The 18,035-nt window shown below is 38.0% G+C and overlaps 1 protein-coding gene across 1 annotated transcript in view; it reads right to left on the minus strand.

The window, feature by feature from the left end:
• Window positions 1–8,555: 8,555 nt before the first annotated feature.
• Window positions 8,556–18,035, minus strand: part of LOC108708936 (autism susceptibility gene 2 protein) — a 103,771-nt gene continuing 94,291 nt past the window's right edge. Inside the window, exons 14-18 of the mRNA XM_041584740.1 lie at window positions 17,296–17,440; window positions 15,706–15,783; window positions 14,099–14,182; window positions 13,311–13,533; window positions 8,556–11,414 (exon numbers count right to left, since the gene is read on the minus strand). Of these exons, the coding sequence (XP_041440674.1) occupies window positions 10,181–11,414; window positions 13,311–13,533; window positions 14,099–14,182; window positions 15,706–15,783; window positions 17,296–17,440 (1,764 nt within the window). The 3' untranslated portion in view covers window positions 8,556–10,180. The remainder of the gene's footprint in view (window positions 11,415–13,310; window positions 13,534–14,098; window positions 14,183–15,705; window positions 15,784–17,295; window positions 17,441–18,035) is intronic.

Consider the following 18,035-nt stretch of genomic DNA (forward strand, 5'->3'; position numbering starts at 1 on the left):
TTCTCTTAAAGTGATACTGACACTAAAAACTACTTTTTAAAAAATGAATGTACATTAAAAGTTACCTATAGGTCATGTTGATAATTTTTTGCTGGGGAGCAGCGCGTCCCCTGTGCTCCCCATAGAGCGGTTGGGCGGCATGCCGCCCCAAAAAATGTGCCGCCCTAGGCCCGGGCCTATGTGGCCTCGCCACAAAACCGGGCCTGCAAACTGGATACATTCCCTTCTGCCCAGCAACTAGGGAATAAGGAAGTGTAGGGCTTTAAAGCCATGGGGGAGCATTAATACTATGGGCCCATACACTAGAAATTGGCAACAAGTAAGGTAGGTAGGTAAAGTTTTCCTGTAATAAAACTCAGTCTGTGAATATTTTTCAAATATTTTAGTAGTTGCAAAAAGCAATTTGTGTGAAATCAGTCTTACTGCACTTGCTGAGTATTCATCATATAATATATGATGGGGATAGTTTTCCATAGAACAGTATTGTACTGCAAGATGATTAACATATATGATATGCTGAATTATAAACCTAATGTATTTTCATTCTTATGCCCACATTCAGGCTTAAAGGGGGAGCAATGATTGTCTCATTCACTGCTTGAAATACAATAATAGCTTGTTAAGCACTCAAAGCAAACATTTGATTGGTTGCCATAGGAAAAGAGCAGTACCATTCACATCACATCAACATTAATATAATATCTGAAGCCATCACTAATAATGTCAACTTGTGATTTCCCCTGCAGTTTCACAAGATTGATCTTTACTTTATATGTAATACACAAGAACCATGTATATCCTGCAAAGTCTTTATCTTTATAAAGGGATTGTAGTGTAACTTGTGTCACATGACTTACTGGAACATGTGTATTATAATAGATCATTTACCTCCTGCTGTAAAATATGAGGATATTAGAAGTCACGCTCCAGAGTCAAATATCACAATAGTCCAAGGGTAGGGAACCTGCGGCTCAAGAGCCTCATGCGGCTCTTCATCCTGCTTGCTGCGGCTCAGTCTTGCGGCTTTGCCTGTCAGGTCGTATTTACAGCCCTCGCACCTGCTGGTGGCTTCTTGAGTGTGCGACCGCGGTAAGCACACTCAAGAAGCCGCCACCAGGTGCGAGGGCTGTATAGACGTCCCAGGAGTGGCAAGACTGAGCCACAGCAAGATGATTCATCGTGGTCCTTACCGCGGTCACACACTCACAAGAGAGGGAAGATCAGCATGGAGCTTCAGAAACAGAAGTCACAGTAAACAGATGAGAACACTAGCATTTAATAGGGCTATTCAGTGTTTAATTTATTTCAAAGTAGCCCTGCATATACACAATGCACTTCTGTTTGTTGTATTCTGTTGTTGTAACAGTTAAAATTAAAAAAAGGTTAAAAAAGTTTATAAGCTGTGTTATATTTTGCGGCTCCAGACAATTTTTCTTTAGTGGGAGAGGGGCAAAATGGCTCTTTTGATAGTAAAGGTTGCTGACCCCTGCAATAGTCAGTACATTATCGCCTCTAAAATATGCCATTAATCAGAGATATCATGAGATTATGAAAACAAATGTAATGAAATCAGTGGTACTACAATCTGGATTTGGTTTTGTTATATTCCGACAGCTTTCATTGGCTCCTATATGGCCACCTTTCGACTAGCACCAAGCTCAATAACAAAATAAATATGATATACATTAAATAATAAAACGGGAGATCTGTAAGATCAAACACTAAGCACTGACATTTCTATTCCTCGTTCACAGCATCATCCTGAACCCAGGTATAAATTTTGTGTGTCCAAAATGAATTCTAAATTCTATGTCGATTATTTTCCAGCTAAAGATGTAAACCTTCATTCATATGCAGGTATAGGTGTACATTATACAGCTAGATGCACTTGTGCAAAGCTCATTAAAGTTGAAAATGTGTTCAAATGTGTTTTTCACGGTTTAAAAAACCTTGCCCTATCTCCTCTGACATCCCAAAATATTTTGTCAAAAAACCTGATAGTACAAAAAGTAATACATAATTGAAATACATTGCTAGGAGAGTGCAAATGAGACACTACAGGTGCTTATTATGTTCTGCATCTAAAATTCGCTTGTACAATGTCAGTGCTCTGCTGCTACATATCCCTGAGTGTGTTAGAAATTTCCATACATTGTAAATGCTCTGCTTGCACAATGGTTTGCTAAATTGTTGTGCTTTGAAATGTTTCCACTAGAGGGAGTACTTACTCTATGTAGTAATATCAAATAGGTTTTGTTTAGTCTCATCAGGTCCAAACTAAGCATAACAATGCAAATGATGTACAATATGCCCTGTTGTAAATAAGAAAAAGAACTCTGAAAATAGATTAACTATGGAATTCTGAAGTTGATGCCTACTGACATCTTAAATCTGAAAAGGGCAGTTTTTTTATATATACCTCTATTCCTTTACAGCCAATTCGGCACCTTTTTACCTATGAAAAATGCAGGAACCCTTTCTAGTCCAAATTTCAAGTCATAGCAAAAGTTCTCAATGCAATTGAGATTGAATTCCATTTCCCCTGCAGCGGCCTTCTGGATGGACTCTAATGTCCCTTATTTGCAAATAGGCAAAGCTACACCTGCTAATGGAGAGGTCGGTTTTTGTTGGATTTGTACGTATTAGCCCACAAAATACCCAGTTCTATGGCAAAATAATTCTTTTGCAGATAAAGTGGCTCTATGGGTTATGAATCTTATGATTTTATTGTTTTCCTTGTATTCAAGCGTCTTTTTGGCACTGGTGGGCAGACACTCTCATGTCTCTCCAGTAATATAAAAACTGGAGATGTGACTATATCTGGGACCACATCCACATGGGGCCACAGAAGCGCAAGGATCAGGAGGGGAAGAGGGAGGACTCCCAAAGGCATCAGTAGGATGTAGGGGAGCTAACCAGAGGGTGAGGGAGCCATCTAGAGGGTGGAGGGCCAGTGCTGAGGATCAGAAGGGCCCAGGCCTGTGTGCCCCTAGTTACATTACTATGTCTCCCTATGCCCTCTTAATGACAATAGCAATACTAACACACATTGCTTAATACACTCATACACATCAGTATTCAGTAAGGCTGGTGCTACACGAGGGCTGAGATCAGTCTGCTGAAATACACAAGCTGAAAATCAGCTCCTATGCAGGCAGCAGGCCCCTCTTCTGTATTCATAAGAACCATTGTGTTGGCTATAGCAGGAACACACTTTGGCTGATTTTGCCAAAGAAACACAAGACTGCATTTTTGCAGCTAACTCAGCGGAGTATGTTTGCATCAGAGCTGATTTCAGCCCCCATACAGCTCTAGGCTATTAGTAATGCTAGATATTTGTATAAAAAGGATACGTCTTTTAGATAACTTCAGGTGTAGTTTAATATAGTTAGAACATGTTGTGCAGGTTTGGGCCAACTAATTACGCCTCCAGCAGGTCACAGACAAGTGATGGGTCCAACTCTGGAAAGATCCCAGACCCTATGTCCTCCCTCCTCTGTCTCAACTCTTCCTGACAACTTTTTGAAATCTATACTGTGTTCACTTTCATTTATAAACAAAATCCTGCCAACTCCCTCTGGTGATATCAAAGACTGGTGTGTCGAGGCTAATAAATACTTGCAGCATTATGGGTAAGGTTTGGGAGAGGGAGAGTCAAGATCTGTGTTGACTTAATTATCAATAATATAGTTTATCAGATGCAAACTACAGTATGTGGAGTTTTGTATGTATTCATTTGTGTTTCTACCAAGCACACTCCAAAACCATACTGATACTCCTGATGTATTTGCCCCAGTGACTGTGAAGATACTATTTAAAGAGATACCAACACTAAAAAACTACTTTTAAAATAATGAATGTACATTAAAATTTACCTATAGGTCATGTTGATCGTTTTTTGCAGAGAGGTTTGTTTTTGTAAGTTATTGTTAGTTGACGTTCCTAAACCTGACTGTTTTGCCAACCGGACTGTCCCGTCTCAGCCTGTCAGTTAAAGTTTCTAATGTTAACAGAAAAGACTCCTGCTGCACAAATATGGCAGCCCCCTCATACAGGAACATGGGGCATCAGACATTAATTGATTTAATTTCTGATCACAGTGCTGACCCTACCCCTGACCTATAGCTCGGTTGACTGTGGTCATTTGAAGCTCCTAGAATGTATTTCCTGCCTGGGCCTTTAGTGGTAGATTTTTTTAACTTATTTTATTGGTTGTGATCAGTAAAACAGAATAAAATATTGTTCACACATTGTACCTTTCACATATCAAAATCAAGGTCACCATTGTAGTTATACTTATTATTCTGTTATCTATTTAGATAAAAAGATATAAAGAAAAAGATGCATCAAGGTGTAATACTGATGTTTTTCACCTGGACTTTTGTGCATACAAATAATGTTATATCGGGGTAGAAACTCCGCAATGTGAAGTTGTCAAGTTTTATGGGAAAGATAGAGGCATTCAGCAAGGGTGCTGACATCTTCTCCAGGTTGTTACTGTTCTGTGACGTTATACTGTAGATCCACATTTGGTACCAAATCTGTATTGAAATAGCTTTGCCTTGTTCCTGCTCCTTGCCCATATCAAAGGTCTTCTGGAGAGTTCTTTCTTGAGAGTTCCTACGTGCGCACTATTATACAGTTATCGTCTCCGTTATGCAGAAACCTGTTATCCAAAAAGCTCTGAATTATGGAAAGGCCATCTCCCTAAATTTATCAAAGAGTGAAGTTCCGCAGCTCTCAATTCATTTCTATGGGATTTTGAAAGGCGTATTTATCAATGGGTGAAAGTGAAAGTTCATCCTTTGATAAAAATCCCATAGAAATGAATGGAGAGTGGCGGAATTTCACTCTAGTGGCGGAACTTCACTATTAACTTCACTCTTTGATAAATATACCCCATAGACTCCATTTTATCCAAATAATCCACATTTTTAAAAAGAATTTCCTTTTTTCCTGTAATAATAAAACAGTAGCTTGTAGTTGATCTAAACTAAGATATAATTAATCCTGATTGGTAGGAAAAGCACCATATTGGGTTTATTTAATGTTTACTTGACTTTCCCGCAGATTTAGCATATGAAGATCCAAACACGGAAATATCCATTATCTGGAGAACCCCAGGTTCCAAGCATTCTAGTCCCATACCTGTACTGAGTTCTTCATATTCAGACTTTTGACTCATTCTTAACTCAACTTATCTGTTGCCTGCAGTGGCATATGCCTGACTTCCAGATTACAACTCTTCATGGCCCTTTTGGTACCACATTTTGTTTTTGCAATTACTAGTGCCTTTAGCCCAGACTTCTTGGTCTAATGGCCTTGGGGCCCTGACAGAAATATGCTAAATTATGCTATCTCTAACACCATACATGTCTTGTATATCTCAGCTGGGGAGCGTTCTAGATATTCTACATGCTGTGCTTATCTGCAAAATTAATTAATGGTAGGCAAAAGTTAGAGTTTCAATAAATGGAATATACTGTGAATAAAACAGGTTGCCAGTGAAACACCTGAGGTAATCCTTTGGGTACTTTACAAATAATGGGCCTGTTCTGTTGTACAGTATATATTTATATGAAAAGTTGTCTGAAAGGCAAAATACATGTCTTTGGTAAAATGATGGAATAGCAAAACATATTTACATTTGTCAAAATCAGAGGACTGGTCTTCATGCACAAAAACATGCCACCAAAGCTCTTAACTGATGAGCGTACAGTTTTGTTACCAATACATTTTTCCTTTCTATGATTTGAAGAACAAGCATAGCAAATATGCACCCATCCCTAATTTACACTAATTTTCCTTGAAGCTGGAAATTAGTGAAAACAAATGAAAAGGGAATTTATGGTCAAAAATTTTAATCCCCTTTGGCTTTGGGGAGTGAATATAAGGATTTTTCAAATTGCAAATAATTATCTTTAATTAGCCGCTTTTTATTTGCTCGCAGTGCAATCATATAACCCAAATACCTGAAAAACGAGTAGGCAGTCTTGTTTGCAGACGCCTGCTCGACGTGCCTCACTGTCAATCCCACCGTCACTTGAATGCCAACTCGTTTTTCATTGGTAGGCAGGTGGGACTAACATTAAAGGCAGGCGGGCCAAGAAGAAGAGACGGCCACGGGCTGTGAAGGCTTTGCGTGCTGCTGAAGCATGAGCAGGAATGTGGGGTATATGATTGCACTGCGAGCAACTAAAAAATGGCTAATAAAAAAAGATTTGCAATTTGAAAAATCTTTAATTTCACTCCCAAAAGCCAAAGGGGGATTACATTGTTTGACCAGGTCCGGATTTGTGGAGAGGCCACCTATGCCCGGGCCTAGAGTCGCAGGATTTAACCACAAGAACATTGCTTCAAAAACACTGGGGATACAATAATTTTTTAAATTTCCCATGCACCAATCCTCATTGCTCCGGTCCAGATGATGAAAATTTGCATGAATAAAGGGGAGGGGACAGGGGCAACGAACGGCAGTGGGCCTAGGGGTGCCCACTATGTAAATCCGGCCCTGTTTTTGACAATACATTCACTTTAAGCATGCAGTCCATGCATCACCCTTTCTGTTTTTTCCAGCTACATCTACTCCCCCAGCTCACTGCCCTGAGCCCCTCTAAATCCCAGCTAATGTCACACAGTATGGAAAGCTATACTCTAAATGGACACCTGTTCACTGTGACATACAACTTTGCAAGTTATCTTTTATATTGTGATATTATTTGGAATGAGGTACTTCGATATAGAAGGTGAAAAGGGGCCAGAAGAAAAGTTAAAAAGCTAGAGAAAAGACAAAGCTTGAAGAACTAGATTTACTGAGGAGAAGGGTAAGACTGGTAAATGTTTTAAAGGTTGTTTTTCCAAGCCATAGCCAGGCTAGTAAGGTCTAGTCTACTGGTTGCAGCTTGAAGGTGAAGTTCAAACGAACATTGGTTTATGAAGAAATGTGTAAAGATTTTGTCTTGAATGACAAAATTAAACATTAATATAACACTATCTCCACCCATAAAGTAATATTGCATAACGTAATAAAATAATATTTTGATCAACTTTGCAATTTGCATTACAGTACAAACTCGATTTTACGTTTTCCAGGGGACTGCGTCAAAGCGGCATATATTGTGGCATACTGTTAAATCCGGGAAATAAAAAATGCAGCTTGTCGCATGGAGACGCAGCTAAATAGCATTAATTATGGGAAAATGTAAAATCCGGGTTCTACTGTAATGAAGAATTTTCAGTGGTATTAAAGTGATTTGTAAATGTAATTGCTATTGAAGGCAGTTACTGCAGATACTAATTTCAAAAGCAATTACATTTACAAATCACTGATCATTATTGATCAATTGAAAAAATTTGCGTTTAGTTGTTAGGTGAACTAAAGCTGAAGTAGGCTAGAAATGTTGTACATTATGTTTTGTGCTTCTGTACCAGCCCAGGGCAACCACAGCCCTTTTAGCAGTAAAGATATGTGTCTCCAAAGATGACCCAGTAGCTTCCCATCTTCTTTTCTGCTAATTCACTGCACATGCTCTGTGCTGCTGTCAGTTACTGAGTTTAGGGACTGACTCACGATATACTGTATATACTGAATAGAAATGTCACAAGATAAGGCTGATTAGTATTACGTCAGCTCAGAAACCAGCACAACTAGCATCAGAATTTAATAGACAGCCCTGTAGCATCATCTTATATTACAGACCAACCTCATTTTCTGCTGGATAATTAGTGACGACCCCTAAGCTTAGCTTCTCAACAGCTGCTCAGAGCCCACTGAGCATGTGAGTGTCGCAGACACTTTCCAAGATGGTGGCCCCCTGTGACAAGTTTGAAGTCCTGGATCATTGTTGCTATTGAGAAGCTGAAACTTTAGGCTGGTGCAACAAGTTCAGTATGTAAAATATGGCATTCATTTTTAGGGTTAAGTTTTCCTTTAAGGGTATAAGCTGTAAAGCTGTAAAGAACACTGACGTGTGAAGTTTAGAAGAAATGTACTTTTAATGATTTTGTTATGGGAAAACATGTTTTTTTACATGTTAATAATGCTTCTCCAGCAGAATACTGCACTGAAACCAATTTTTCAAAAGAGAACCAGATTTTGTAATATTTAATTTTGAAATTAAAAATGGGGCAAAACATGTTGTGATATATGGATATATAGGGATGTCAATATTCTGTAAATGGATACAGGCAGGTTGCTTGCTCTATACTGCACCCTGCATGAGGGCAGAAGACTATTCACTTGGACAGTTGTCTCTTTCTATTAGAAAGAAAGCAAATGGTTTTGCCAATGTTGGTTAATGTTAGTCTTAATCTAAATTAGAATGCATAGCAATCTCACTGCAGCAAGCCATAAGGTCTATTGACATGACAGTGCTGAGGGAGAATAATGTTGCTCAAAATGCCCTTCCCCGTTTGCAATTACTTTCTGCTTAAATGGCAGGTCCTCCTGAACTGCAGTATGAATAACAAAGTTAGGGAAGCCAAATCAGTGGTGCTACGGACATTAAAGTCCATGTTTAAATAAAGTTGGGCACTCCACACAAAGAAGCACCTGGTTTTAGTTTAGTTCACATTTTTTAATAACATGGCACAATTTACATAACACAAGTCTTCGCCGATGAGGAACATGCTGAAGATCAAGTCTCTTCATTTATTTTTTTTTTTCCTTTTCAGTTTCCTTTTTTTCATCTTTAGATATGTTCTAAAAAGGAATTTATTACATACAGGATAAACAGCAAAAAGGTTTGTATATAACAATCTCTTTACAATACTGAAAGCTACCACTACTGTTCCAGTGTACATAATCTTTTGGGAGGGTTTGTTCCTTAAAAAAAAAAACACTGCACAACATCTGGAGTTCACAAAATCTGAAGCTCACAACTAATCCTTCAGTTGACTACTAAAATAGACCTCTGCTTATTAGAAACAACTGTTGGGAGATGTATTATTTTTTTTTCCAAAACAGGATAACAACTTAAGATATCACTTTAATACACTAGAAGACCAATGGACTATGTTTATTTAATACATAGAATTTTACAGTCCAGGAAACCAAATGTGAATGGCATTCTTCAGATACAAAGTCAAATCTTCCCTAGTTCCATAGATCAGGAATGGGCAACTGGCAGATATGCATCTGCTGTTGACTAATACTTCCAACATTGCTATCATCTGCAATTAGAGCTCAACAGCAGCTCTGGTCTCCAACTCTTCTACTAAAGTGGAACACGAATCTAGTCTCATATATGGATTAGGAAAAGAGAGACACTGACTGCAAGTGTCCAGGATGACTTTTACTAGCAGCAACCTCTGACCTTAATATAATGCTCTGTACTTCAGGCCAAAAATGTATCTTACTGCTCAAGAATGTGACGGTAAGGTATTGTCATCTCCCATTTTCTGTGACTCTATATATTGAATACCAAAGATCATTCTGGTATCTGAAGGTGACTGCTGTATATACTATTGTGTTTTTAATTATGGGAGGTGTAAACACTCTTGTTTATAACCAGTATTTCGGGTTGTGACTGTAATCCATAATAGATGACAGAAAAAAAAACATTGTTACGCTTATGATTCTCTTGTGGAAAATATGACTTCAGCTTGTGTGTATATGTTGTTAATGCTCCTTTTTGTTTTTGAAAGGCATTTGTGGTAAGCCTTCATAATAATTGCATAGTTGAGGGGTTAAGTTGTCTCTAACAATATAGGAAACACAGTATACGCAGTCTGTGTTCAAAAGAGTAAGGTTGCAGACTGAAGAGTTTAAGTACGGTATTTTTGTAATACATTATTTCATTGTCTTTTTACAACTATACACAGTAAAGCTTTCATTCTACCCTTTTGCATATATGATCCATTAACCAATGAATTAAATCTCCTTTTTATATATTTATATATATATATTTACATGTCCTTTCAGTATTGTCCAAGGAGTCCGATATTTAAAATGAATTATTTCTCTCTGTTCCAACCCAATGCTTTACAAAATAAAACAATTAAAGAAACAAACATTTCAATTTGCTAAAAGATTTGAAAGTCTTCCACGTATAATATACAAAAGATTGAAAATCATTGCTCTTGTAGAATTTACATTTTTACAATGATTAAATGTTAAGCTCTTTACTGCTTAATTGGCCTATTTGTCCATTTATTTTTGTCAAGTCATTTTACTCTCTCACTATCGGGCTTCAATGTCTTTGAGTGTGTGCGAAGGAGGTCTGTCTCTGATGTCTGTGGATAAGGGAGTAGTCCTTCTGGGAGAACCTGGTCTTCCTCCCATGGTAGAAATAAGTGGCGGTGGTGCACTTAATGCTGCTGTTGGGGGAGTCTTATTTAGGAGTCCATTTTGATGTCCTGTTGTAGGGCTGACCCTGGAAAAGTGCATACTAGGAAGTCCAGGAGTTATTAAGCTTGGATGAGGAAGATGACCATCTAAAGCAGCTGGGTGAACTGCATGAAGACGGGCATGCTCATAGTCCTCTCGAAGCATATGTAATCGCTCTCTTTCTTCCAAATGGCTTGCACGCTCATGCTCCCTACGTGCATCAAGAGAAAGATGATGATGGTGGTGGTGATTGAAATCATGAGGCTCTCTGTCCCTGAATGATCTTTCAGTTTCATACAATCGGGGTGCGGTTAAACGGTGAAGTGGATCATTCCTCAGTAAAAAGTCTCTTCCCAGTGGATCCCTCCTGTGGATATCAAGACCTCTAAAGGGGTCTCTCAATGGATCTCGCATAGGATCCCAATGAAATGATGGGTATGGGAACCTTTCTCCACCAGGTATAGGACTTATTCCCATAAAAGGAGTCATCATGCGAGTCCTATCTAGACCACCAATGCTGTTCATTGGATGCATCCCAGCTACTCCCATAGCCATCGGCAGAGATGCTAAATGACTTGGATGGACGTTTGATGTAGATATTGGTGGAGGTTGTTCAGAGTTCCTATGAATTTGTGGTCCATCAGAGATAACCACATCATGCTCTTCTTTCCGTTCTTCCTTTACTTTTACATCATTGCTTTTCTTTTGAGTATCATATGTCTCAGTCTTTCTCTCAGTCTCTCGATTAGAAGTACTGTTAGGCCTAGTATTTTCCATGGTAGGAGGTCTGACATACGGTGAAGGTATTCTGTTTAACTGCTTTGCTTCATCTATTGTTCTGCTTTCATGAATGAGATTATCTTTCTCTGAAATATGGTTGTCTTTTGTTTTGTGTTCCTCTATATTTGCTTCTTTCCACGAGTCAGAGTGCTCTCTTTCTCTTTCCTTCGGTTTCTCTTTCTCCCTCAAATCATTGCTTAAATGATTTCTATTTTGTTCAGATAAACTGCGGTTATGTCCCGTAGAATTTACCTGATTAACAGGTGCTGGAGAGGGATGACTTGAATGTCTCTTCTCAATATTTTCCCTAGGAAAGATAAAACAAATGATTTATTAGTAAAATATTTAGGAAAACACCATGTAATAATTGGAATTGCTAAAAAAATATATGAACTAGCAAATCATCCACTATAGTCAATATGAAAATAAAAGTGGTTGTGCTGTACAAACCAGTCATATTACTCCCTGGAGCCCAGGAGTACTGATTGCATTGGTAGGGATTATTGTGTCCAATAGCTGTCATTGTGCATCAAAATATTAATCTGATTAAATGTCAAAATTTAGGAACTAAGATTAATGTCATCTCAATCTGTGCAGTGAGAATATATTATTCAACCCCCTAGTGTATTTTAAGAAATTTTCCTAAAACAGTATTGCCACCACAAATATAACAGGCTGGTGACTGGTGAAAGAAAACAACTAAAACAAATAAACTTAAACAAAAGTTTTGCTTTTTTTTTAAATGCTATTTTAAAGAAAGGTTTGTATATTTAACATCTGTTGTGTCTTTTTAAAAAGTTTTTTTCTGTCTTAGGTGCTTTAGCAAAGTTTGGTGAGCTATTGTGTTTACAGCAAGTTTGCCAGAAGCTGCTTAACTTCGTAGTTAGATTTCTCTCAGTTTGAAGTGGGTGGTATTTGATGAGTACACCTGAATCTGTGCATCTAACTGTATCAATAGAACCCCTGGGATGCCAGTGGAGCTTGCTCAAGTTGTTCTAGTTGTCTGAACTGTATTTTCCATCTGTATACACAACTGAGGAACATACTTATGACGATTTCCTTCTTAATACTCTCAATTTTAGTAATACAACTACTGATCCATGGTTCCGACAAGAGAAGATTTAAAAGACACTAGAACATGTAAAAATAAACAAAGGTCTGGGACCGGATTGTATTCATACTTAATTTTTCAGGATTATTTGAGGTCTGGCATGGTGCCAAGAGACTGACAAATTGCTAATGTGGTGCAGCTATTCAAAAAGGGATCCCATTCTCAGCCTCAAAACTATAGGCCAGTTAGTTTGAAGTCAGTGGTAGGAACACTTTTGGAAGGGGTATTAAGGGATGAGATACTTGCCATTCATAATACTATGAGTTTGTGCCAGTATGGTTTTATGTGTAATAGATCTTGCCAGACTAATTTAATTTCATTTTATGAGAAGGTGAGTAGAACCTCGGCTCTGCAATGGCAGTGGAAGTAATGTACATGGAATTTGCTAAGGCTTTTGATACAGTACCACATAGAAGGTTAATGGTTACATTAAGGAATATTGCCCTGGAACATAGTATTTGTACTTGGATAGAGAACTGGCTAAAGGATAGATTACAAAGAGTGGTGATAAATGGCACATTTTCTAATTTGACCAGTGTTGACCAGTTTGCTTTTTAACTTAATGACCCAATGACCTAATAATTAATGACCTGGAGGTGGGCACTGAAAGTAATGTTTCTATTTTGCTGATGTTACGAAATTGTGCAGAACTATAAATTCCATGTAGGATGCTGCCAATTTGCAGAGTGATAAACTGGGCCACAAAGACATGCAACTAAATTGGTTAGAGGGATGGAAAACTTAAATTGTGAGGGTAGATTGTCAAGATTGGGGTTGTCCTTTCTGGAAAAAAGATGCTTGCGAGGGACATGATTACTCTTTATAACTACATTAGAGGGCATTACAGACAGATAGCAGGAGATCTTTCTTCCCTAAGTGTATAGAGGGGGTCAGTGTGTGTGTATGAATGTGCACTGGGTTTCATTTGGAGGGCTTGAACTTGATGGATTTTGGTCCTTTTTAACTCAACTTAACTAACTATGTAAACTATGATATAAAATCCTGTTTTCTAAACAACTGCCAATACAGACAATTTAACTCTTCTACATATATACAATGTACATTTAAGTAAGGAAATTCTTGAGACAGTACCTTACACACCTTTCTTTATCTTCCTTAGTTGCTGTCTCTCTTTTGTCTGCATCTCGTTCATGGGATGCTACAGAGGAACTTCGTTCAGCCTCCCCAGGTTTAAGCCATGGAGGTGGGGTAGGAAATGAAGGTGGCGTTCGATGCAACCGATTCCACGGTTCATGAGGGTTGTTAAAGCCCTGCATGTTAGGCCCATCCTTATGGCTAAACATTGAGTTGGATGCTAGAAAAGGCAATAAATAAATAATTAGACAAAAGCTTTCTTCTAGCAGTGCTAATATTATTATTATTATATATCTTATATATACAGAGCAAGAGGCATACATAGAAGGATTTGGCTTTCAGATTTTTTTATTGAAAAAAATATAAACTGGTGTAAAATTAATTTCTAAATCAGTAGATTATGGAAAGGTTATGTCAAAATAAAGCAGCAGCATCAATCACCCCCAGGACCAAATCTGCCACATATTATAGAAATGATGTAATGATCAGTAATTCACTGTGAGTATATAGAGGGGTCAGTGTTCGTGTGTGTATGCATGTGCGCTGGGTTTCATTTGGAGGGGTCGAACTTGGACTTTTTTCAACCAAATTTAACTGTATAACTACGTAACTGTGCTAATGAGAGGGGGAAATAATGTAAGTTGCACACGTTGCAGATTTTGTATAAGCATAACACCACTTTTAAGTTATTTGCAATTATTCATACACACATTTAGATTACATTTTACACCAGTACAGCTCCCTGTACGTAGTCTATACAGCTGTGAAAAAATTATTATACTTACTAACTGATGGGTTTCCTAGTCCACCAAAGGCACTTCCACCAACAGAAGCAAGACCACTAAATGTGGGTGGTCGGTTAAATGGTTCTATTTAGAAAAATAAGAAAATAAAAAAATGAATAAAACACATTAAAAACAGCATTGTCTATGCCAGTGATCCCCAGTGGCCCAACCCCTTGGATGCTGTACCCTGTGGCCTCAAAGCAGGTGATTATTTTTAATTCTTGGTTTGGGGGCAAGATTTGGTTGCATACAAAACCAGGTTTACTGATAAAGAAAGCCTTTGGTAGGATTTCAGTCCAAACAGGGGCTACCTAATAACAAACCACAGCCAATATTGTGTACCCTCTGGAGCTTTTTTTCATGCTTGTGTTGCTCCCTGACTATTTTTACATCTTTACATTTGAATGTGGATCACTGGTTAAAAATGTTGGGACCAATCTTCCCCGAATGCCTCCCCTCACTCTGCGCCTGGATAAAATGAAAAATCGCCTGCGCTAATCACACGCGGCGATTTGTTTTCCGAAGTCGCCCGAAGTTTCCTCGTGAGGCAACTTTGGGCGATTTCGGAAAACGAATCGCCGTGTGTGATTAGCGCCGGCGACTTTTCATTTTATCCAGGCGCAGAGTGAGGGGAGGCATTCGGGGAGAAAAGTCGCTGCGATTAGTCGCCAGGCGACTAAATCTCCCCAAATCGCCCAGTGTGTCCCTACCCTTAGACAATGGGGATAAATGTTTTAGTAGAATTGTCTCGCCAAGTGGATGTTTCTTGCCATAAAAAAAGCAGTTTAGAGAACTGTTTAAAAATGAAAAACACTTTCCATTTTTAAGCCCACACAGAATCATGAAGAAACCAGAAATGACTACTGCTCTATGGTCTATGGCACTAAGAATGTTAAACACTCAATGAACAAATAATTTTCCTGCTGCTACCTACAGGTATAAGTGACCTATATCATGCATTACTTTCGCCTGCTATTTTTTGACTTACTGGTGTAGCCAAAGTGCAGCAGTTATTGATTTGTCAATAATAGCACACTTACTATGGGTCGAATATCGAGGGTTAATTAACCCATCGACCATCGAAGTAAAATCCTTCGACTTCGATTATTGAAGTTGTAGGATTTACTGCATTTAGTTCGATCAAACGATTTGAAGGATTTTAATCCATAGATCGAACGATTTTCATAGGCTAACATTGGTGCTCGGTAGGTTTTAGGTGGTGAAGTAGGTAGTCAAAGTTTTTTTTAAAGAGACGGTACTTTCGACTATCGAATGGTCGAACAGTCGAACGATTTTTAGTTCGAATCGTTCGATTCGAAGTCGTAGTCGAAGGCCGAAGTAGCCAATTCGATGGTCGAAGTAGCCAATTCGATGGTCGAAGTAGCCAAAAAAAAAACTTTGAAATTCTAAGTTTTTTTCATTCTAAACCATATTCAAAAGTGAAATCTTGTAATAAAGGATATTTCTGCATATCTACTTCTCAAAATGTGAAATCCAGGGTGGTTTATGGCCATACTACTTACCTAAGGCTATGTAGAATGCCTTTCGAATCTGTTTTTTTTCATCTTACACATTTTCAATACATAATATTCTTTATTGCTACTTACCAAGGTGAGCTGATGGGTTGAGGAAATTACCATGATGAGGTGGTGGACCAAATGGAGCAGCTGCAGGGTGTGCAGCACCTACAACAAGAAAATTCAAATAGTAAGACAACTATATTAATAATTTTGCATGCCAGCTAGATTTTCTGAAAGTAACATCACTAAAGTGTACTGAACAATTAAAATGAAAGTAATTTACATTACTGTCACAAGGTTACAATTACCTGTGCCCCATAGTGCAGGTAAGTGTAGCAGCTTAGATCATTACTATTAAGTGTTAGTGCTCACTTTGGAGAAAGGGAGTTGGTATATCAATCTATTGAGAAAGTATTGAGATTTATTTAAGGGACAGTATACTCCCTTTCTCAGCATTGAGTTCCAGAAATAGGGTTTTTTCTGAACATACTTTTTGTCTGTTGCTTTAATGATGAAAAGTCTATTTTTTTATATTTCTTAAGCTAGACAGGGCAAACAGAAAACATGAAGCTCTGTGTAAGGCAAATCATTACATTACCGGTATTCAACCCCCTGTTGTGACTGTTTTGTACGCAGATGTCTTATATGCAGGGGATTACCTGTGCACTGATAATCTTTAATTATCTATCTCACAAGAACCAAACATGGAGTAGCTTCAGTTTCCCTACTTGCTCTTTTTAGCTCAAGAAAAAACAATATGAAGTAACAACACAGCACTGAGTTACCTTTTTCCCCAGGTTGATGCATTTTTTCCTAAAAGTAGAACTGGCCCAAGGAAAAACCTTGACAATTTTAATCACTGGGTGTGAGTAAAGGTTAAAGCAAATCAGAGAACCATTTGTATTTTTAAGCTAAAACAATAAGGCAAAACACCAACCCAATGTTTTTGGCTCATGTTGCAGCTCGGCCATTTTCACCAGAATATCTGCATTCGGAAGGGATAGATAGTATATACTTCACAGAAAGCAAATAAATAACTGAGCAGTATTTAATTATGTATTGCTATAGAATTTTTTATTGTGCGCAGGGCTTCGTAAAGACATCAGAAACATAATCCAAACAACAGGGTTCAACAGGTCAAAGAATCCATGACATTTCTGCACTAAAGAGCTTAAAGTACGAAAAAGTAGAGACATCGTAAAACACAAGGATAAAAAAGCAAGGCCACAGAATGCTGCATAAATGGATTTCCTCTGAAAAATGAAAAAGGGTTTTGCATTTGGCACAGCTGACAGAGATGCACGGGACAATAGATTGCCTGAGCTGAAGGAAAGAACCAATAAAGAGTGTGATACCAGATAATAAAGGATATATAGAAAAGAGAAGAGGATTTTATGTATTTTATATTTCTTCAACAGAAATACAAAAGAAACTTCAGTACTGTGAAATAATAGATTTGATCTGTTTGTATTCGAAGAAATACATTGCAACTTATTATTTAATTCTTGATAATTCTTTCTGGAATAGTAGACCAAGCTTAAATGGAAATCAAATTAATTTGATATTATTTATAGTTAATATGGTCAAATGTAAGGCATTGCTTAGGAAGCATCCTGGATTTCAAGGAGCTCAGTCCATACTAGGCACGATGACTTTAACAAGGTTATTACTACCTACCGGCAGCAGAGAAGAGTGTTGAAGGGCGTGCCAAGTCGTGTGGATGGGGATGAATCGCACCAAAGAGGCTGGGGCCCGGAGGTCTGCTCAAAAATTCAGGCTTGAGGCCAAAATCCAGCTTGTGCGGATCTATCTGCATCTGCTTCTAAAATAGAAAGCATGAAAAAACTTCATTATGACACTTATGAAATAAAAGACTTCATAGACCATGCAAAATGCCACATACGCACCTTGGAATTGCAGAACTAATCTCAGTGTATGCTATAATTGAAATTACATTTTTTTCAGAAAGCTGATGTTATCAGAAGTGACAGGACAGCAATATTACTATTCATTTAGCAATTGGGTATTCTAGAGAAAGCATCCAGGAAATTAAAAAGATGGAAATATATACATGAACATACACCAGTTTTCTATCGGATCTCGAAGAAAATATATCAGTCTGATTTTACAACTGTGTATTGTTTTCAGCATTAAGACATTTACTTAAAGATTTAGAGACATTCCATCTAAAAGACTGTGATGTCATGTACAAATTAGTCAGAAAAAGTTGGTCAACATTTCACCAAGCTGTTTACCACCTTCCCACACGTTGGGGTCCAAACAAACTAACTTCCTATCAGTATCTGATAGGAATTATGCAGATTCCATATTTAGCCTATATATAATCATCTGCTGAATGGATGACCCACTCCTGGGCCATTTGTAAAAATAACTGCCCAGGTTGCTATCAGTTTTAG

The sequence above is a fragment of the Xenopus laevis genome, chromosome 2S (assembly GCF_017654675.1).
Source record: "Xenopus laevis strain J_2021 chromosome 2S, Xenopus_laevis_v10.1, whole genome shotgun sequence".
In the NCBI taxonomy this organism is placed as follows: Eukaryota; Metazoa; Chordata; class Amphibia; order Anura; family Pipidae; genus Xenopus; species Xenopus laevis.